At 36.8% G+C, this 24,015-nt stretch overlaps 1 protein-coding gene across 3 annotated transcripts in view; it reads right to left on the bottom strand.

The window, feature by feature from the left end:
- Window positions 1–23,696, bottom strand: part of PHF14 (PHD finger protein 14) — a 165,300-nt gene extending 141,604 nt beyond the window's left edge. For 2 of the 3 annotated variants that reach the window (XM_080666047.1, XM_080666046.1), the window contains exons 1-4: window positions 23,201–23,696; window positions 22,617–22,727; window positions 13,714–14,507; window positions 5,993–6,137 (exon numbers count right to left, since the gene is read on the bottom strand). In XM_080666047.1, coding sequence (XP_080522173.1) covers window positions 5,993–6,137; window positions 13,714–14,507; window positions 22,617–22,727; window position 23,201 — 1,051 coding nt within the window. In that variant the 5' untranslated portion in view covers window positions 23,202–23,696. The remainder of the gene's footprint in view (window positions 1–5,992; window positions 6,138–13,713; window positions 14,508–22,616; window positions 22,728–23,200) is intronic. The other variant, XM_080666048.1, reaches the window with a different exon arrangement.
- Window positions 23,697–24,015: the final 319 nt, after the last annotated feature.

Here is a 24,015-nt window from a genome sequence, read left to right as displayed (position 1 = left end):
AAAAAATGTTCATTCTCTTTTACCTATCTAATTCTAAGAATATGCAAAAAGTGCATCTCCAGTATGATCATGGAAAAAGTTTGTTTTATATGGGTAAACATAAAAAAAAATATAGACATAAAATACATTTCAGATGGATCAATCGTGTTTCAACACAAAACATAGAATACATATTTCTATGGCTATCTAATTAGGATCAATATCTAAGTAACACACACAATGTACACAAATCATAGTTTAGGAAAAATTACATAAAATGTGTTTACTATTGTTTTGAATTATGCAAGCATATAAACAGTCCAAATAAGTGGAAATTTTCCCCATTCAATGTTTCACAAGGGACCAAAAGACCTGCAGTTTTCTAACTCCTGGTTATATAACTGGGCAATCTCTGAACTGAATTACCTCATCTGCAGCATATATTTAATTATATCTATCCTAATTATTTCTCAGCATAGAGAGGGGAAAAATAGAAACACAAAAAATTCCATTTAAAAACTTAAAACAATTCTTAGTTATTTAACATCCTATCACTAAACATCTGATTACAAAATCCACTGAAAGATTTTAAAGTCAGTAATACAGGGTGTCCTAAAACATGTATAGACACTTTAACAGCTGATAGCTCAATTTTGAAAATGAAGTGTATTTTAATAAGTACTGCCTTTATTCAAAGTGTGTGTATACATTTTTGGGGACACTGTATATTTTTATTTATGAGAAAGGAACTTATACATGATACCTGTCAGAAATAGATCCTAACTTGTTATGGGAGGAATTATTTAGAATCATTTTCAATACAGTTTAAGAATTCTTGTATTATTATGCAATGCAATTCATTAGGATTGTAAAATACATTAAATTTTTCTATATGAAAGAAAAATAGGGCTCAGCTTTAAAAAAAAAAAATAGATCCTAAAGCATAAAAGAACCAACTTTCCTACCCAGTAAACACTCTGTACACACTAAGAAATAAAAATGGTCTAGGGCTAAGCTAACAGCAGAATGAAAACTAAACAAAAGGGAGGAAAACATCTCTTAGCAGACCTGATCTGATTTAATGCACAGCTACTGAACTGAAGAGTAATTGCTGGTAAGTGCACTACCTAATGCTCTGTCATCCACTGACACAGACCTGACATTTTTCTCCAGACATGGTGCAATCAGTGTATCATGATAACTGACAACACAGTCAGGGGTACCCTAGTATTACAAGTCAGTTACAAGATCGTGTCACAAAGGTGTTTACACTGACAGTTTGGAACCCTTCTATTTCAAAAAGAAAAGAGATTTATCTACATTTAGATGAAGTGAGTCCTCTGAAAACTAATTAGACAATAATACATTTAAAAGCAAAATTTGGAGTACTACCTTTTAGCAAAACTTCAACTTAAAAGTCCCTCTTAATTGTGATTAATTAGGAGTGTTTTTAAAAAGAAGGAGAAGGAGGAAAAGAAGAGGGGGGGAAAGAGAAAGGAAATACACAAAAACATTAACTATAGTTGTCTGGATATTAGGACTATTAGAAATGTTTTTTCTTCTCTCTGTTCTCTATTTCCCACATTTATTTAATGCTCATCTATACATATATATATAAAAGCCTAAGCAACCGTTATGGCAGAATGACCAGAATGACGGGTCGCTATGATGCACATTGACCACCAGGGGGCAAACACTCAATGCAGGAGCTGCCCCCTGGTGATCAGTGCGCTCCCACAGGGTGAGTGCCGCTCAGCCAGAAGCCGGGCTCACAGCTGGACAGCTGGCGAGCACAGCAGTGGCAGCGCTAAGGAGTGGCAAGCCAAGTGGTAAGGAGTGAGCAGGCAGTTGGTAAGGAACAAGAAGGCAGGCAGCTAGGGGTGAGCAGGTGGATGGTAAGAAGCAGTGAGCCAAGCGGTAAGGAGCAAGCAGGCGGGTAGTTAGGAGTGAGCAGGCAGGCAGTTAGGAGCGAGCAGGCGGGCGGTAAGGAGCAAGCAGACAGGCGGTAAGGAGCGAGCAGGTGGGCGGTAAGGAGCAAGCAGGTGGGCAGTTAGGAGCGAGGGGTCCTGGATTGCCAGAGGGCGCAAGCCGGGCTGAGGGACACCGCCCCACCATGCACGAATTTCATGCATCGGGCCTCTAGTATATTATATTATGACTAAAGGCCCAGTGCACAAAATTTGTACACAGGAGGGGGCGTCCCTCAGCCCGTCCTGCACCCTCAGTGATGCCCGACTGCCGGTTTAGGCCCAATTCCTGGGGATCGGGCCTAAACAAGTAGTCAGACATCCCTCTCACAATCCAGGACGTTGCATGCACCAGTGACCATACTTTTCATACAGGTGAAAGGCATCTTGCTGTTGTATGGGCAGCTACGTTTTTTTGCCCTGATTATAAAAAGTAGTACATAACATGATCCTTCTGAGGCAGTAGTACCATTTTTCCCTGATATGGGTGGAAAAACTGAAGCAGAGAGAAGTTAAGTAATTGGCTTTGTCATATACTTAAAAGTGTTAGAATCAGGGCTGACCCAAAATGTTCAAGCCAGAGTCCATGCATGTCATCACTGCATCATCCTGTTTTTTCAGTGTTAGAGTAGCCTTGCCAGGTTTTAATTTTTAAATCTAAGAGACTGTTCCCAATATATAGGGTAGGGTCCCTAGACCTGGCTGGCGATCAGGACTGATCTGTGGGGCAACCAGCAGATGGGGCGAATGGGGGGGCCCCGCTGGCACCTGCCTTGGCTGGCAGCCTGGCGCCGCTCACTGGCCGGTCCTGCCCCCACCGCTGGTCGCCTCCCTCTGCAGGGCGACCGGTAGGTGGGTGGGGCAATCAGGGCCCCCAGCTGGCACTTGTCTTGGCTGGTGGCCTGGCACTGCTCACCAGCCAGCCCCACCCCACTCCCCAGTCGCCTCCTTCTCGGGGGCAGCTCCTGCATTGAGTGTCTGCCCCCTGCTGGTCAGTGTGCATCATAGTGACCGGTTGTTCCGCCATTTGGTCAATTTGCATATTGGGCTTTTATTATATAAGATGGGCAACTTGTTTCTCTCTAAAATAAAGCATTCATTCAAGTGTTCATTTTTAACCATGGTATGTTTAAGGGAGTGTTGCATGGATGAATTACAATATGAAAATCTGTCATTTAAGCACCTGAATTTTTAAAAAGCAAACAAACCTTAGCAACACTAGCTTCCTATTGTGCTTTAGAAAATTTCCCTTTCCCTGGATTAATTAATTTTAGATGAAAATTCATTTAAGGACTTAAAAACTAGTAGAGAAAGATCTACAAATGAGACTGTATAAAAAAGAACATTCTAAACCAGGGGTGGGCAAACTTTTTGACTCGAGGGCCACAATGGGTTCTTAAACTGGACCAGAGGGCCGGAACAAAAGCATGGATGGAGTGTTTGTGTGAACTAATATAAATTCAAAGTAAAGGAGCAGAGGGGAGAGCAAGAGAACCGGATTGAACAGCCGGATCCGACCCGCGGGCCGTAGTTTGCCCACGGCTGTTCTAAACAGTGAAAAAATACAGGACAGATTGGAAAAAATATTTGCAAAGATGGAAAATAATTGTAACATACAGCAGGCAAAGGATTAACACTTAAAAAAGAATTCTAATAAACCAATGAGAAAAAGACAAGTATAACCTATTCAGAAATGACAACGGAAATGTAAAGCAAGTAACAAATTAACATGCAAAACCAGTTGGGAAGGGTTTTCACAGGTTTGACTCAGGAACTGAACCTGGGCAAGTGGGTGCTTCCCACTCCCTCCCCTGTATTTGGAATGTGTGTTTTCTTGCCCTAGAAGCTGCCCAAGGACACAGGCTTGAGATAAAAATGTGCTGATGAGATGATCTAGACTTGGTATGTGACTGACCCCAGTTAAGGCTTCTATGTAAACTTTTAAGGTTCTGGCCAGCAGGTACAGAAAACTACCCGTCTTGGGGCTGCCCACGACAAGCCTCCTATGTTCCTTGGCTTAGTAAACCTGCCATCTTACAATCTGCAGTGATCTGCCTGTTTCTTAAGTGGCTCCCTGCCCTCCAGCTGAAGGGGTCAGTTTCAGATTTCACGGGGAGGCTCTCCCACGGTTCTCCTATCTCATTAGCCAGCGCTGTATTCCCCAACCACTGAGGTGCTAGGACCACTTTACTACACCCTAGAGAGCACATGCAGTCTCACAGCTTTAAATAACATCTGCAGGCTAATGAGTCCCAAATTTATATCTCCAGTCCCAATATCTACTCAACCTCCTGCACCCATAGCATTCCAAACACTCCTTGTCTTGCTTTATTATCCTCCAGATCACCACCTAATATAGATTTATTTATTATTTTATTTTTTTCATTGTTTGTCTCTCTCACCAAACTTTAAGCTCCATGAAGTCAGCAATTTCTATATCCTGTTTATTTTACATGTGTAAAACCGACAGAAAGCCTAGTACGTGATAGGTACTTAACAAACATTACTGAGAGAAAAAAAAAGAATGAATAACAGGAAGAGAAGACATTCCAACAGTGAGCCTTAGCAGCAAGAAAGGGCAGCTTCATATAAAGGCAAGAAGATGGGTTAACAGCACAGGCCCCACAGGTCCCACAGGTCCAGCAGACTCCCAGAACTATTTGGGAGGAGGGCTGTAATAGCTGTAATACCAGAAAGACAGCTAAGGGCAAGGCCGTAGAAATATTATTTCGTGGAAACCATGGCCCTGATAGAAAACACACACTCCAAATACAGCCACTGGACAAATAATTATATGATACCCTGAGAATACAATGTAACTACTGTGACAGTCCTGCCTAAAGCACATAAGCTGAAACTAATCATGAGAAAACATAAAATAAATGTTAAAAACCCATAATAAAGATATTCAAGAAAATATCTGTATTCTTCAAAAATACCAATGGCATGAAACACAAAAACTCAGGATATGTTCTAGATTAAAGGTGCCTAAATAGTCAAGACAATTGAATGCAATCCGGGATCCTGGCTTTTATTTTGCTAGAGCTGACATTATTGGGATGATTGCTAAAATGTAAATACAGTCGGTAGATTAGATAATAGTATTCTATCAGGGCTAATTTGCTGATTGATAATTATGTGCTTATGTAAGAAGAGAATGCCCTTTTTTTAAGAAATACACACTATGGCTACAGTTTACTCCCTTTGATATTAGAAAAAAATGTTATATGAGAGAGAAGATAAAACAAGTATAGTAAAATATTACATCTATAAAATCTGAGTGAAGAAACTATGAGGATTCTTTGTATTACTCATAACTTCTCTGTAAGTCAGAAATTACATTAAAATAAAAATTTTAAGTAAATATATATATATAACAAAGAAGTTTCAAAAATTATAATCAGGAAAAATACTTTATTCTCCTTTCAAGTTCAAAATTAAAAATAACTATTAAAGAAGAAAGCATATTAATCGCTAGACTTAGAATGTAACTTTTTAAACACTGCAATGCATTCTACTGGACTAACTTATTAGACTTTTTCTACATCTGAATTTTATTTAAAAACTAGAAATAAATAATGCCATGAAGAAAAAATATAACACTGACCATCAAAGAAATACTGTGGCTTCCACATCGTAACATTTCTATTTTAATTATTTAAAAACACATTTAGAGTGGTGAGAGGTTGAAGAGGGTAAAGAAGGTCCTATATATGATGACAGAAAGACTAAGCTTTGTGTGATGAGCACATAATGTAACATATAGATGATGTGTTATAGTATTATACACTTGAAGCTTACATAATCTTATTAACCAGTATCACCCCAGTAATAAAAAATTTTTAAAAACATGTTTAAAGTTAACATAATCTGAAAAATAATACCATCGTACTTTAAGGATTCAGTATGTCTTACAACAATTGAAACATCATGAAATACAGGAAAATCTTAAAAATAGTACAAATGTCCAAGAACTAATTTTACTTTTTTAAATGCAGTGTCAATCAGCCATTTCTAAAAAAGAGGAAAAAACCAAGCAAAATTACCTTCATGAACTGTAATGCCACAATTGTCACACTGAATTATTTCATCAGCATCTTCGCTATTATCTCCAAGACAAACACAGCAAATCATAATATGGTCCATTTTTTGAGAACTCCAGTTTTGACTCTTCTCAAGAATCAGCGAGTCCTAATTATTAAAATATATCAGAAAATCACATATTTAAAAGATAATTTTAATAAATGAAATTCGCACTTAAATTATTTTATGCATTTCCATAATTATGCTGTATTCTCCATCCTTTTAGTAATTTCAGGGTATGCTACATTTGAGATGTACACCTCTTTGTCAAAGAACCCTATAAGTGCTCTCTATTTTTTCTCTTCTCTTCCAAGTCCCATATACTTTCTCCTTAGGAAATGAAAAAGCAAGCATGCAACTAACAAATCTACATCTGCTTTTCCATTCTGAATTACAGTCTAAACTAACCCCTTAAACTAGAAGGGAAAATTAACCCATAAGTATTTATTCATCCTATTTTTTGGTTTAAAAAGTATACAACATTAGGCTCTTATTCTTTGGAAACTTATAATCCTAGCTAAGGAAGACAAGACACACATATATTAAACAGGAATAAACCAATTCAAGATAACATGAAAGCAACTATGTATGTGATGGCATAGTTACAGGGGAATATCTTGTATATAATCCTTATGTGTATAAGGGGAATTCAGAAGCTCCAGGGTCTTCCAACTACTGGATGACAGATACATGAGTACCTATGTAGGTGTATCTGCATATATAGGTACAGAAAACCATCTAAAAAAAAGATCCAGGTTGACTAATTGCTAGAAGAGGCAGAGTACTCATATTAGTTTTATGTCGAGAAACATTTAGTGTAAACTGGTAAGAAAGATACCTAGGTAACTGTAATGTAAAAGGAGAAAGATATCAATAGATAAATATAAAAAGATAAAATTTCAAGCAAGGGTTTGTTTCTTTTCATTTAAACCTTCTGCATTATGGATTTAAACTTTAAAGAGTAAGTTAACAAGATAATAATTCTTGTCATATTTCACAGATTGGGCTTACTGTTACATAATAAAAGGTGGCATTTGAGTCTATATACTTTCACTTAAGAACCTAACCATATTAAGAAACAAAATTAATAAACTAGTTCCATATTCTACATTCATTAAATATAGTTTCATATTAATTTTTATATTTTTATATTCTTTTAAACTGACTAATATTGAAAGGTAACATGTAGGTATCATTTCAATAGGAATTTATAACATTTGAATGATACTTGAATGTCACAATTTATAACAATCTTTCAATATATTTCTGTGTAATACATGTAAACTTGCAATAGGTCTGTAAACAAATCAAGAAAAGAGTGCAAAAAAGGTATGCCATATCTCTTGAGAATTCTAGTACTTTACAATTTTATATTTTTATTCTTTTTGTTATAAAAGCAAAGTGGCTTAGGGGCTTTAGACATGGCAAGCAAGTACAGCTAAAACCTTCCGAAAAAGAAAACGTGTTTTACAGTACTTTGGTACAGTGAGCAAAATAAAAATATTCCCAGATTCCATCCCATTAGCCATGCTTCAAATGTAACAGCATTTGACTTAAAGTCAAATGTTGTTTGGTTTCACTTTCATCTCTTATTCAATAGCTGTTGAACCTGAAGCTGCAGTTTTCTCACCTGTAAAATAGGATGATAAAAATAATACCTACCTCATGAGTTTGTTGTGAGAATTAATAACATAATGTATGTTAAAATGTTCCCAAGACATATTAGGTACTCAATAAATGTTCATTCCCATTCTTCTTTCCCCTGCATTTCTTGTAGGTGGGTCAAAAGAGAAACATTGAGATGACCTTTTATTACAAAGGGGGAAAGTTATAAGCCACAATGACCACACCTATTATATACTAGAGGCCCAGTGCACAAAATTCATGCACTCGGTGGGGTGGGGTGGTCCCTCAGCCTATCAGCCTATCAGGGCTAATGTAAGAAAGTGCGCAGGCCAGGCTGAGGGACCCCAATGGTGCACAATTGGGACCGGGGAGGGATGTGGGAGCTTGGCCAGCTGGGAAGGGACTACGGGAGGGTTCCAGGGCATGTCCGGCCCATCTCACTCAGTCCCAATTGGCCGGACCCCAGCAGCAAGCTAACCTACCAGTTGAAGCGTCTGCCCCCTGGTGGTCAGTGCACATCATAGCGACTGGTCGACCAATCTACTATCTGCCCCCTGCTGTTCAGTGCACGTCATAGCGAGCGGTTGAGCGGACTTAGCATATCATTAGCATATTATGCTTTGATTGGTTGAACGGATGACTGGACAACCAGACACTTAGCATATTAGGCTTTTATTATATAGGATATTCTCCCATGATTAAGTCCAAAAAGATTTTTTTCTCTGCATCAATTTCAAAAAACTTTTTTCTTAGAATACCACATCTAGGTGTTAAAAATCACAGACTAGGAAAAGACCTAACAACCAGTTTGATAACTGAGAGGATACTGAAGTTTATGGGCTGTGACAATATTTCTCTTGTGGAATTATAACTAATCAGGCCTTGAAAAAGATTTATCCTTGTGGGAAACAAGTACATTTCTATGGATCAGAAAAATTACTATCAACAGGTAGCTCTAATTCCATTACCTTCCTATTTTTCTATTTTGCTCAGGAAAATAGTAAGTGGCTAATTTATATCTCTGCACCAATTTCTCTCTATACATATTATCATTTAGAGCCAGATATAACAAAGTTAACTGGTATCTCTGGCCTTCTGTTCCCCATCAATAGAAAGTCTTACTAGCAATGTAATGAAAAAATGAGAGAAAAATGGGGGGAACTAGCACCCTAAGATAATACTACCAAATCCAATGGTTGACGGCAGGCAATGCTTCAATGGAAAAATCTGAGTAACAGTCTCATAAAAATTATGCTCCAAGTTGTCCTTAATATATCAAACATGCATTTAAGCACTTATAATCAGAATATAAAAGCCAATTTAATATCAACTTTTATCAGCATATTTCTAAAGATGTATATCATTTTTTAAGTTTTTGGACAAAATAGTTAAGGTAGAGTTTTCACCAAAAATATATCATTTGAAAATACAATTTTTACATAAAAATAGAAATTAGGAAGGTTGATTTGAGTGGCACAGGAGTATCACCTAGACTCTTGATTCCAATAATTACAGGCTATCATTGTTCCTTGTGATTAAGTCCCAGACCAGTGGTCAGCAAACTCATTCGTCAACAAAGCGGCAAACCATGGCTCACGAGCCGCATGTGGCTCGCGAGCCGCAGTTTGCCGACCACTGACCTAGAATATAACAATATTATAGAATAATTGAAAGGATTCTAATGGTAACTTTAAGAATAAATGGGACATTACAGTAAATCATTTCATTTTCCCCTTGAGATTTAAAATTTATTCCAAAAAATGTTAATATTTCTCAATGGCCTCGTGGCTCTAAAATATGTTTAGTGTTCATTTTTGTGTATATTCCTCATAGATGATTATAAACAATATATAAAAATGGTAAATTCTAAGTTATATGTATTTTTAATAGAAGGAAATTCCAGCACACTACATGTAAAACAGAATTTAAGGAATCTATTGCCTTGAAGAAGAGAAAAAAATTAGTATACCAAAAAATTTGACCAATAGTTCTTCCTCTGTGTTTTTAAAGAAGGTTAAATGGCCCTAACCGGTTTGGCTCAGTGGATAGAGCGTTGGCCTGCGGACTGAAGGGTCCCAGGTTCGATTCCGGTCAAGGGCATGTACTTTGGTTGTGGGCACATCCCCAGTAGGGGGTGTGCAGGAGGCAGCTGATCGATGTTTCTCTCTCATCGATGTTTCTGGCTTTCTATCCCTCTCCCTTCCTCTCTGTAGAAAATCAATAAAATATATTTAAAAAAAAAAAAAAAAAGGTTAAATGACTCTGAAATACTTTTGTACAGTGTTATAAATTGAATTTTTAGGCCTTGCAGAAATTTGTTTTATTTTTAAATGTGTACAAAGGCAATTGATTAATAACTAAAGAGCCCTAAACATAGTGGCTATTTATAAACTGCAGCAAAATTTTTACATTTTAATTAGCAAATCAGATAACTGCCATTTCCTCACATGGCAAGACACTAATATCCATTTAATATGAGTTTTTATTTTAAAACAAAAAGAGTAACTTCCATCTGAAAATTTCTATTGATATGATTTTCTGTCACATATTTACCCAAAGCTCTAGTCTTAAAGTCCTAAAAATGGAAACCAGGCTCTGAAAAGACTACACAGCTCTCCCCAAAAAGTATACTTCAGAAAACTAAAAGGCAAGATAACCTTAGTAAATCTCAAAGCTTCAAGATAAAAGTTTGAAAAGACATAACCATATTCTGCAGGGATTGTTCAAATAGCACCAAATTCCAAAATGCCATAATACCAATAACAAAGGCAAGTGCCCCTATGCAGAAAATGCCCAATTCTAGAACAGTGGTTCTCAAAATGTGATCTAGGAACCTCCTTTAGGGAGGTCCACAAGGTACAGGCTATTTTCATGATAATACCAAGGTTATGTGCCTTATTCACTCTCTATCATGGGTGCAAGGTAAAATTTTTCACAAGCTACATGATAGCGGATGGCATTATTGATCTGATAACTTATGTTCTTCTGTTAATATCTACATATAACCTACATAAATAAAACTGGTATCCTCAATAATTTTTTTAAGAGTGTAAAGTGGTCCTAAGACCAAAATGTTTGAAAACCACTGCTCTAGAGTATTTCAAAATGTTTGAGAACCGCTCTCCTAGCATATATAGACATTTTCAGGCCATTAACAGCCAATAGTTATAAAAGGTCCCTGCTCAAAGAAATGTCAAAATTATTAAAGTTCCTGGGTACCATTTACATGACACACAACATCTTTCCCTACAAAGCACTTGACATAGAGCCAAGAAAAAATTCTATATGCTTATAAATTAAATATAATTCTATTAGGAATTTCTAAAGCCACATTTTAGCTATCTCTACTACAAAGTAGTATTTGAAAACTTAAAGTAAAAGCAGAGAAAAATAAAACTTCAAATATAACCAAATATATCTTACTAGAGGCCCGGTCCCCCCCTCAGCCCAGTCTGCACCCTTTTCAATCTGGGACCACTTTGGGATGTCTGACTGCCGGTTTCAGCCTGATCCCTGGGATCAGACAGTCAGACATCCCTCTCACAATCCGGGACCGCTGGCTCCTAACTGCTCACCTGCCTGCCTGCCTGATCACACCTAACTGCCCCCACCTGCCAGCCTGATCACCCCTAACCGCCTCTGACTGCCAGCCTAATCACCCCTAACTAGCCCCCCACTGGCCTGGTTGCCCCCAACTGCCCCCCTCTGCCAGCCTGGTCACCCCTCACTGCCCCCCCCGCCGGCCTGGTTGCCCCACACAGCCTGCTGTTCAGTCGTTTGGTCGTCCCTTGCTAACGCCCCTGCCGGCCTGGTCACCCCACACAGCCTGCTGTTCAGTCATTTGGTCGCCCCCTCACTGTCCCCCCTGCCGGCCTGGTCGCCCCACGCAGCCTGCTGTTTGGTTGTTACTGTGAGGGCATCATGACCAATTTGCATATTACCCTTTTATTAGTATAGATTAACTAATGTATACTTGGCAAAATATAACTACCTACCTACAATAGCAAGGAAGATACAAACATTGGCTATAAGGCAACAAGAATTACCTTTAGTCACCTTTTTACAAAATCAAAATCATATGAATAGGAAATTTAGAAGCATAAGATAAAATAATAATCTCAATTGATTCATTTTTATTAAAATTTAATATCTAATTTGAGTAATAGTCTTGGGGAAAAACAGTTATCAAGCTTTCAGATAGAATATTTTTGAGGGGAAATTAACTTTCTATAAGTTCTACATTTCTGCATAGGGTAGAGCAAAGGGAAAATTAACATAAAACAATAGAAGAGGAATTAATTTATTTACTTAAGAAAAACAAGGCACTTTTCCAAGAAATGTTCTGGAATCTCATTTCTTTGGGACTGTTAATCTAAATACGTAAAGTCCCATTATTTACTCAAGTCTCTTCTGGTTAAGAAAAAAAAACAGTGCATGTGGCCTTTAAATGCATCCTAAAAATAGCCTACAACCTCTTAAGCAATATATTATTTATTACAGATTATTAACAAATGGATAATGTGGCAAATTTCTAAACATATGGTGTCTCCACACTGCCTCTATCATCAGCCAACCTACTTTTGTGAATGTCAGGCTAATAAAAATGAAGGAAGTGATGCTGCCAAAAGCAAACTTATTCAGTAAATACAGATGGAATACTAAGTGATATAAAATAAACTGGATACATACCTAAAAATCAAATATGAATAATTGGATTTTCTATACTTCTATCCCCATAAATTGGCATTGAAAATATGGAATTGCCTGTGCTACAACATTATAAATACAATATTACACTCCAAATGACAATTTTTCTTTACCTAAAGATAAGAATTAAGATAGCACTTGAGGTAAGCAACATCTTCCTATGAAAGTGGGCATACTAGAAGTTAAAAAATGTTTATAATCTAAAATATAAACTTTGTTTCATCTCTACTGACACATAACCCTTATCAGCTACTATATATTATTTGGTTAATAAAATCACCAAAATTATAAATGATACTTAGTTAGGATGGAAAATCACTGGTATATAAAATTTGTAAGCAAAAGAAATGTAAAAGAACAAATAAAGCATAAAAGGAAAAATATTCTACCAGTTTAACCTGTCAATGGTATGAAAAAACAACAAAAATAAGTGCTTGATAAAGTGAACGAAGTGAATTTTCATGACTATAAACACACTAACAAAATGACAAGACTTAATTATTCTAGTTCTACATGTGATGTAACAGATACATCTACATGTGAAAAGACAACTCAATCTTTCTTTTGAAGAAAAACATGTACATAAACACACAGACAAAAAGACACAAATGTATTTGACTGAAGAGTCTTGAATGTTGCATCTTGGGCCCAATGGATTTAAACCTAACTTTCAGTAGAACTTCAAGTGGAAGAACTGAATCATTACTGTAGTTTTATTATAAAAATGTTTGTTTTCATTTCTTTGTAGAGAGAATTTATTTACTAAATACATGTAAACATATAGTTTAGTTTTACTTCCATACATCTAAAACAAAGATTTGGTGACCATTCAAATGATGGTGCTGCAACTGGTAAAGAAATTAACCTTGAAAATGAATCTCTAAAAGTCTGAGACAATCATTAAGCTGTGTTGCCCTGCTGAAGTATTCTAAAAGCCTAAACTTTTATGTAGAGCTGAATATAACTAAGTTTAAAGAAAGGTGACCTTTCTCATAATCCAACTAGCACAATTTAGTAGTCCTATGAACAATGGGGTGAGAGGATAGAATGGTGAAAGAAAACCCTACCATTTCCCAAGTCAATGGCTATAAAAATATTCCTCTACATAGATAGACTGTGAGCTCTTGAGAACGATGATTGTAAGCTCCTTGAGAACGGTGACACAGAGCAGTTACTCAATAAAGATTGGTTGGCCAAATGAAAAAAAAATGCTATAGTTAGGGAGTTCATTCACTCCTACAACTGTCTATAAATAGGATTTCAAGGAAGCCACTTAATATAAGGAGTAGACTGGTTTAGAGAATTCCCTCTCCCCAAACAGACAGATACCATAAAAATTGGGTTGATCTACCTCATTACTCTTGCTTTGAGATAGTGTCAGGCTATCATTGGTCAGTTCCTCATCATCAGCACTGTTTCTGCTAAGAACTTTACTCTTCTTCTTCTTGCAACCCCCTTCACTGGCAGGGCTGCTATGATCTTCTTCATTGCCTTCATCATTGTCATCCTCATCACTCCCACTCCCCTCATCTTCATCATCCTCATTGTCTCCATCACTTCCTTCTTTCTGAGATGCAGATCTTCCCTTTCTCTTTACTGCAGTAGGTCTCCAATCATTGTCATCTTCACTGTCATAGTCATCCATGTCATTCAATTCTTCCATGGATACAAAATCCAAAAGCGGTCGATTTCGACGAAGGTTCCACTTTTTTGGCTCACTGACTTGTTCCTCTGTAGCAGTTGTAGTAGGGACTGAAGGAGATGCGTTAACAGCAGGAGGACTTGTGGCTGGTGCGGTGGCAGCAGCAGAAGCAGCCACATTATCAGATACTGTTGCTTTTTCTTTCTCTTTTTCTCTCTCCTTCTCTTTTTCTTTCTCCTTCTCTTTTTCCTTTTCTTTTTCCTTCTCTTTGTCCTTTTTCTTTCTAGGTCTTTCTCCATTTTCTTCTTCCTTCTTTTCCATTTTAATTAACTGTTTTTCTGATGACAGTATTTCTTCCTCTGCAGAATTTTTAAGTGGTTCTTCTTTTACTTTAATATCTTCATTTAGTTCTTCCTCTAAAATATTTTCTTCAGAATCACTACAGGAACCTTCTCCACTGTCCTTTGAGGGGTCTTCACTTCCATTACCACTCCCTTCAGAATCTGTTGAAAATATGAGAAAAAAAAACCACACATATGTATATACATACACACACACACACACAACGCTGACACAAATGAAACCACCAAAATCTGTGAGTAACTTGTAAAACAATATAAACAAATTTAAGTCAAATGATGGTAGACATTACTAACCTGATTAAATAATAAATCAATGAAGTTGGTGTAATGGTTTTAGTTCAATATAGCATTAATGAAGACGAATATATGTAACTCTAAATTAAAATATGCTTTAAAAGGAAGAGCACTGTTTTGTCATATAGCACATGCTTTATTTGGTACCCTAAAGGCAATTTTTTCTAAAAGTAAATGTCATTCTTTATAAATGGGGCACGTGGTTTTAACTTAATGATAATAGAATATGCAACATAGTCTTCTCCCCTTACATCTTCCTTTCATAAACTATATGGACTTATAAACATTGAGTCACATTCAGAACAAGAAAATACTGGCCCAAAAAACTTTGTTTCATTGTTTCATGCTTTTCCCAGCAAAATTAAGCATAGATATTTATGGTAGTCAACTTGTACCACATTCCTACTACAGCCATCAATTTTAGGAGCACCAAGTACATACAGTAGATGAGAAGAGACAATAGCAATGGCACAGAAAATGGAAGTTGCAAGAGAAGTTATCAATTTTCCTGCTTATTAGGATATCAATAAAAGAATCACCTAAACTTTCAAAAATTCTAGGCAGTAACTGCTATATCTCCTAGAATGAAGAAATTAATAATTTTTTTAAAAACTAAGCCATCTTGGAAATGAGCAACCACAGTAGTCACTAAAAAGATAGGCAAAGGACATCAAATAGTTCACATAGAACTATAAGGCTTCTGGCAAGTTTCTTCCGTTCCTGCCTAGCACAGCCCAGGCACTCTTAAGCCAACACTATTCAGTAACCTTCTAATCATCTTTATGCCTGATAAAATAAAACTCTAAAATATCTGTAGAGAGGGACACAGGGAGGAGAAAAAAGGAAGTGGGAAACAAAGCAGTCATAGTTAGATCATAGCCAGCAACAGGAAAACCTGTAGGGTGATGAATATTTTGCACCTATAACCAAGAAAAGGGTAATAATAAATTATGAAAAAGTTTATGTTTCTACATCATTTTAATTTCTATTAACTCAACCAGTCTTAGCCTCTATAAATAATTGGGCATTAGATGTAAAGAAATAGTCTATAATAAGTATCTAGTATTTAAAATAGCTCAAAATGCTTTACAAATAGCTGATAAAATTTAAATCCTGCTAATTAAATCACATTTTTTAAAAAAGACTAACATTTAGTAGATGTTGACTGACCTTATAAAATCATTGTCAGTCCCTAGGTTATCCTGCAGGTACTCATAGCTCATTCAGGACTGTTGTGGAAAAACACTCTCATCCTAAAAATTCTTGCATGGGACAAAAAATTGTGTAGGTTAACAATCCCTTGTCTGAAATTTTTGGAGACAGATGTTTCAGAAGTTAGACTTTGCTTTTTAGATTTTAGAAGGGGTAGCGTGGTATATGCACAATATAGCACACTAGCACCTGCCCTATAGTCAAACATAATTTTGCAGTAAAATGTATGAATAGTTATGATTATGATAAATATATATACTACAAATAAACTATCAGTACGAATCAGGTTTCACCATCAAACAGTTTGTGTCAAACTTAGGAAACACCTCTGGATTTGTGAGCTCCTCAGATTTCAAAAAAGTGTGTGGACCCAATTTTCACTCACAAATAGATGACTTCTTTCAGTCCAGTAGCTCTACAAATCATTAAGGAAATTATAATTTTTTTTAGACCACTCACAATTAAACCCAACTTACAAAAACAAAACAAACAAACAAAAAAACCTCTGACAAAAAAGAATCTCTATGCAGACTGACTAAAGAAAATTGGAACATCTTGCAAGCAAGCTAATAATTGAGAGCTAACAGGTGGACAAAAGGTACTTTCTCCTGGGTTAATCTTCTAGAAGCCATTTTAGAAATACTTAGAAAGCACTCCTTAGTTATTTTTACCAATGAAAAATAACAATAAAACCCAACCGGTGTGGCTCAGTGGTTGAGCATCAACCTGTGAACCAGGTCACAGTTTGATTCCTGGTCAGGCACATGCCCAGATTGTGGTCTCAATCCCCAGTGTGGGGCATACAGGAGGCAGCTGATCAGTGATTCTCTCTCATCATTGATGTTTCTATCTCTCTCTCTCTCCCTTCCTCTCTGAAATCAATAAAAATATTTTTAAAATAAATAAAATAACAATAGATTCAAATGTAAGATTAACTGGGGCACAAAAGTGGGTATCTGATCAAAATGAGAGGAATTTAACTTTGATATTAGTAAATTTTACAAAACATAAAGAATGTTTATAGTTTTGGTTTGGTTGTTGTTGCCAATACCAATCAATTAATTATTTTTCAAAGTAGAGGGAAAGTGATACTTTGATTCTGTTTTTATTCTATAATCACACCTGAATAGAAAGCAATTTTGAAAAACTTAAATGCTTTACATTTGTTAATATATCATTAGAAGAATGTGAGTTTTTTCCATAAATACAAATCCTAATAGCTTACCCAACCCATCATTCTCCGAATATAACATATTAGCCATACTCCAACTGCAGCCATCAGGAATATATCAAATTTTATTTTTCTTTGATCTCTGAAAAATAACATCTTCATCTGATTAGTCATCACTTCTTTTTAGTACATATGCACTTGAGGGATGGAGATAAAAATATTTAGTTACAGTGTAGCTTGGCAATAATGAGAATGAGAAAATCAGAGTTCTTGGCTGTTTTTTTTTTTTTAGGCTGCAAAGAAATATTTCATGTTACTATGAATTCAAATAAAGACTCTCTGCCATATTCCAAATCTATCACTCTTACACTCTTCAAAGAAAAAAAGAACAGACTAGAGAAATAATCCAAATACTTCAAATACAGCTAATCTTGGGCATAAAAAACAGATAATTCCAAGCCTATAATCAAAATTTTTACACTAGAAAAAAGTTTTAAAATTGAAATCCATACTTCTTACTCAGTTAAACAAAAAGTAACCTTTCTCAAACACACTCTATCAAAATCTCTCCAATCAATAGCTATTTCAACTTAGATATTTTTGCAGTTACAGAATTAAAAAAAAAAAAATCCTTCAAGAATCCCTTCACAATATTCAATGCTTAAGTTTTCCCCAAGATAAATATCAAACAATAAAACCAAAAATGAAAGAGTATGATTTAAATCAGAATTTTATGTTAGCTTTGCAATATAAAGAATCATCTTTGTGCATCAAATCTAAGTATTTATTCTGTTCATTGATGCAGTCCAACAGTGATTAGTATTATAAATATACACATCAGACAACAGATCACCAGTCTACTGGTTATTGTTATCATCTTGTGACCATTTTGACAAATCCTGTAAAGCACTTTTTAAAAAGCCAACCAGTCAACACAACTCACCCTCTATTTCCAGCTGTGACAATTTTGTCCCACAGAGGACACCTGGCAGTGTCTAGAGAGAATGATGGCCATGAAAGGTTCAGGGGTAGAGGGTGGTAGGTAGGAAAGATGCTACTAGCATTTAAGTAGAAGACAGGGATGCTACTGAACATCCTATAATACACAGGACAGGCCTCCACAACAGAGAATTATTCAACATAAGATGTCCATAGTGCTGAGTTTAAGAACCCTGGTCTAGCATACAAGGCCTCAATGTGACCTCATTCTACTTTCCCAGGCTCATCTCTTCTATTCTTTTATTCAGTCACGATCCAGGATTAATAAACATTTTCCAACCTCTACGCTTTTAACACTTAATGTTTCTCCATCTAGATTTCAGTTTCTAATTTAACTCTTATCTCAATGCCTTCTCCTAGATCAATCCATCTAAAGTAGTCCTATATGCTTTGAGAGACTTAAACTGCATAATGATCAAGCATGCTTTGTATCATCTATTCATCATTTTATCTAATTATACTAATATTATCACTATTGCTTAATGAATTCACCATAACATCCAGAAAAGTGTTGAAACAAAACTACAGATGATCAATGAACATATTTTGATCCACTTAAGCTAAAGCCAAATTAAGCACAAAATATTACTAAACTAAAGTCTCAGCCTAACTCTTGCAGCTAAATTACTCTCTGACAATTTCACCTAACTAAACTATGACTTAGGATATAAAATTAACCTTCTTACTTTAGCCAAAAGGTTAGAGACATGGCATTGTTTTATTGTCTTAACAAAGGTAATACATATACTTTTCTTCAAAAATATTTCATTTATATAGCAGATTACTCAATGAATCTATCCTAGCCCTAATCTTAGGTCCAAGTCTCAAATATAACCACTTTAACTAGGCCAAAACATAAAATTGATAATATTTGACAGTTTTATTCCTATAAAACTGGTCATTTTATATAGCTTCACCTAACATTTCTACATATGGTTTTTCTGGTGGTATCACCATAATTCTAATACACTTATATCCCATTTTAGGATTTATTAATTTTAAAATTTATTTACTGGCTCTCAATCAAAAGTGAAAAATTTAGGGGTGGGGTGGGGGGAAGAGATTAACCAAAGAATTTATATGTGTATATGTACTGCCCATTAACACAGGGAAAGGGGAAAGGCCTGAGGGGCAGGGAGGACCAGGTGGTAGAGGGCAGGGGGGAAGAAAGGGGGTGCATTTGTAATACTCTCCACAATAAAGATTAAAAAATTATCAGATAAAGAGCCCTAGCCGGTTTGGCTCAATGGATAGAGCGTCAGCCTGCGGACTGAAGGGTCCCATGTTTGATTCCAGCCAAGGGCACATGCCTGGGTTGCGGGCTCGATCCCCAGTAAGGGGCGTGCAGGAGGCAGCCAATCAATGATTCTCTCTCATCACTGATGTTTCCTATCTCTCGCTTCCTCTCCCTTCCTCTCTAAAGTCAATAAAAATATATTTTTTAAAAATAGATAAAGAAATAAAATAATTTTTTAAAAAAGAGAAAACAAGTGAAAAATTTAGCTCTATTTTCACCTTCAAGATAAAAGGTAATCTATATTCAACTCATTATTTTGAATGGTAGAGGCTTATAATTATTGTCAGTAATCACTGTGAGATAGTTTTTAAACAATATTTATCTTTTTAGATTTTATCATCTGAGAAACACATGAATAAAATTATGTTTATCTGCAGGGGTCTTAAATATAATAACCTTTGTCTATAGAATTTTCGATATTTATTCTTAAAGCCAAACAGAAATATGGAGTTTTGTAGTCAGAATTCAGATTTCAAAATGAAGATCAGATGAAACTGATGCAGAGAATCAGATAAAAATTGAGGCCAATCAATCTAAGCATTTTAACATTAAGTTCTAAGAAAGTCAGGAGTCATTTCTAGAAATTGTTTTGAAAGAAATGGTTTTTATTTTTCCACTTTCAGTTTAATCTATTCATAGATAAGTTTGGGATTCCACAATGTCAAAATGTTTAAAAAGCAGTGATAAGTTTAATGTCTTATTTCCTGTAAGAGTCCAGCTATCTCAGACAGAGAAGAGAAAAGATGCAAATAGGAATCAGTGGTAATCTAGAATAAGCCAACATCTCAGCCATGGGAGACACCAATGTACATAATCCAAGAGCAGAAAATATCATTCAATTTCTACTGACAATGAACTATTTTAAAGAAAATCATTTTCTACTAACTCTCATTTACAATTAACATCAAGAACTACAGATAAATTTTGACCGTGGGTCACAATTTAATCTCCCCAGAGGTCAAGAAAGTAGGTATTATGACAAGAGGGAACAGAAAGTATATAGATTTTTAGTGCTTTTAGAATTTTTTTAAATTATCAGCTAATAAAACTCATCCTACCACTTACCACAAATAATAGATAATTCCCATTAACTCTGTTTAAAATTTAACAAGATCAGGAATCTCTACTTAGCTTGATACCATAAATTATTTTGAGAAAGTAGTTTGTACCATTAAATTGTTTTAAATGTTGTAAAAGAAAAGTGATACCTGTGAATGACTCCAACTTAATAAGCAAAAAGAAAAAAAAAATTACAAAATCAGAATTTATTGCCAAAAAATAATTATGGAATATTTAAAGAAATTAAGCTTTGAAGTTTTTCCCATAATGGTATTCAAATAAGTAATAATTTCTGATACCCAACTATTTTTATCACACTTAACAATCTGGACTATAACAAATCAAAATAACATTCTAGTCAAGAATATTCTATCTGCCAACGTTTCACCAAGAGAACTAAAGTAGATTTGGATTTTACCCCCTTGCCCTTCCTTTTCTTTCCCTTCTTTGGAAGTATCAAGCATCAGTGAATCAACTAAATGGAAGGTAAAAGAGCTGAGAAGGTTATAAAACAAACAAAAAAAATCAAGATAAACTTAACAACTTTTGATTACTGGGAGTGACCTGAATTAGTCACCACAACATCCAAGTAGTTTTGGTTTAAGATTATATCCTATCTCTGTTTAGTATCTAAGCAGAGAAAAAGACTGTAAATTTTGGAATCAAAAGACATGGATGAGAATCCATTATGGCCTGAGTGACCTCATGCAAGTTCTTTAAATTCAGTTCCCCTATCATCAGAAAATATCTCCTTTACTAAGTTACTTTAAAAATTAAAAGAGATTATGGAAACAAAAAGTTCTCAGTAAATCACAAGTGAATTCTGACTGCTGATGCTATTAAAAGTAATACTAGTAACATAACCTAACTTCATCCCTTCCTTATCATCCTTAGCAGGAAAAAAAAAAAAAAAAAAAACAGAAAGGAGAAAGACTAAGTATAGGAAATTCTATGGAAGAATACTAGCAGGGTCGCCTAAGACCATTGGAAAACACAGATATTTACATTATGATTCATAACAGTACCAAAATTACAGTTATGAAGTAGCAACGAAAATAATCTTATGGTTGGGGGTCACCGAATGAGGAACTGTATTAAAGGGTGGCGGCATTGGAAAGGTTGAGAACCACTGTGTTAGAGGAATGCGCCCTGGCGGGGTAGCTCAGTTGGTTTCAGGTTCCATCTCTGGTCAGGGCACATACAAGAAGCAACCAATGAATGCATAAATAGGTGGGACAACAAATCGATGCTTCTCTCTCTCTCCCTTTCTCTTCCTCTTTCTTTCTCTCTCTCTCTCTCTCTCTCTCTCTCTCTCTCTCTCTCTCTCTCTCTCTCCCCCCTCCTCTCTCAAATCAATAAATAAGTCTTCAAAGTATTTTTAAAACCTGTTAAAAGGATGAAACCGTAAGGGCTTTTATTTCCCACTTTCTTAAAATTTCCACTCAAAGCGGGCAGAATAATAAGTAATGTTTATTGTTCAAGTGTGTCTTGGTATTTTTCACATATTGAAACATCATTTGTATCCATTTCTCAGATTCCTGCAATTAAAATTTTGTATGTATCTTTATATGAGCTACAAGGAACTGAAGAAACAAAGTAAACCATACTCTTCTTTCTATGTTTTCCAATTTTGTACAATGTGAATATATGACCTTTTTAAACAGTTTACTGGTTTTTAAATCACAAAACATACAGCAAGCATGCATGCTTTATATCTCAGAGATTTTTGAAAGGCCCAAACCACAAGGTCCAGTGGCTACTATGAAACACAATTTTTTTCCTCTGGTCAGCTTTAGTAAAACTCCCCTCAGAGGGTGTGCCAAGTGATTTGAAAAGAGAAGAACCCTGCTCATGAATAGTTCATGGCTTGCATTACTCTCAGGATATTACTCTACCTTGTGATATCTCTCATTTTTCCCCTCTATGCATAAAATAAGCATAAGTATATTTTCAAGTAAAGAATAGAGAAAATGTTTTTGCATCTTTGGAAAAAGTCCTCTGGCAGGTTCATTATCTAAGTATCAGCAAAAACGGATACAATGATAGGACCTAGTGAAAGGATCTTAGAGAAATGTGGGAAATCAAATGTACAAAATAAATGAAGTTTATGTGCTTTAACTTTAAATTGGCATTGTCATCAAAACCAATTCTTAAAAAAAAAAAAAAGTCTGAAAATAAACCCAACTTCAGAAAGCTGGGAAAGGGAAGAAACATTTACCTGAAGCATCTCCAACTTTAAAATCACTGTCATCTGAACTATCATAATCGAGAGCTTCTAGCAGAGAAGCTGCCAAAGGCTTCACCTGCCTCCTCTTGGAGCTGCGATCCACTGTTAAAAAGAAAAAAAATTATAGCGTCATTCAAAATCACACAAAGCACAGGGAAGAGCTGTGGAGCTGAGGGAAGGTGCAGAAGACCTCCTGCTAGGGATCTTTATTTGATTCCGTTCTCGGCAAAAGGTGTTGGGGAAGGTTGGGGGTGGGAACGCGGGCTGGGGAGGGCCGGGAAGCAACGTGGGCAGCTCCAGCCACCGGTCGGCGAAGGCGAACCCAGGCCGGCAGAGACTGAAGCTGACCCTCTTGCACATCTTGTGATGTTTCTGCGAGTCGGTCCTAATCCCTCATTTAGACGCCGTGACAGTCAATAGAAAGAAAACGCAAGGCCCAGGGAATAAAAGAAGTCGCGATCATTCCCGCGGACCGCGACGGGGAAGCTTCCACGAAGCGCCCCACCCCCGCCCGGCTCTGACTCCTGCAAGGGCTGAAATGGACCTTTCTCCCCGCGGAGGCCTCCGACACTTACTAAGGAATCCGTGAGGCGGTCGTTTGGAGACCTAGGGAGAGGCTGCGAGAGCCCAGGCAGCGCCGAGGTCGGGGACTGAGACCGCGGAAACCAGTCGGAAGATGCTATTTAAAATCGGCGGTGCCGCCGAGCGGATGGGGCGTCCCAGGTGCAGCCCCGCGGTCCCTTCCCGCACCCCACCCCCTGACCCGCCCCTTAGTCCTCGCGGAACCGGCCCCAGAAGCTCGAGCTTCCCAGGCGCTCCCCGGGCGCGGGCGCCCTCCGGTCCAGGCAGCGCCGCCAACCTGGCAGCCCTGCGGAGTTAGCTCCCTCGTTAAAACTGTTAGAAAAAAAAAAGAAAGAAAAACTTTATTAGCCTGCACCAGAACCAACAAAAGACCCAGAATTTGCACAGTCCAAGACCGACTGCCCGAGACAATAGGGAAAGCAACGACCCGGATACAGCTCGGAAGACAAGGAAGTAGAAACACAAGGCAGAGCGAGTCCTTAATGCAGCAGAAGCCGAGAGCGCCTGCGCCAAACTCGTCCCGCTCTTCCTCCCCGAGAGGAGCCGAACAGAGCCGAACAGAGCCCTGAGCGGGCCGAGCGCAGTGTAGTAGTGCCACCCAGATCCTGAGTGGCCCCGCCCACAAATCCCCGAGGCTCCACCTTCAGTCCAAATCTGTAGGGGCCAATTTTTGTTTCCGGTTTTTCTTTTTAAAGGATTTACTCAGAATACGATTTCCACAAAGGGACGTTTGCTAACTTAAGTTACTATCAAAAAACAATACCATCTCTTCCACTGCTTCTTCCATAAATTGCATCCCTTAAAATAT

Source organism: Plecotus auritus, assembly GCF_963455305.1.
Source record: "Plecotus auritus genome assembly, chromosome: 4".
Taxonomy (NCBI): Eukaryota; Metazoa; Chordata; class Mammalia; order Chiroptera; family Vespertilionidae; genus Plecotus; species Plecotus auritus.
Note: the sequence above shows the minus strand (reverse complement) of the source record. Positions and strands in the feature narration are given on the sequence as shown.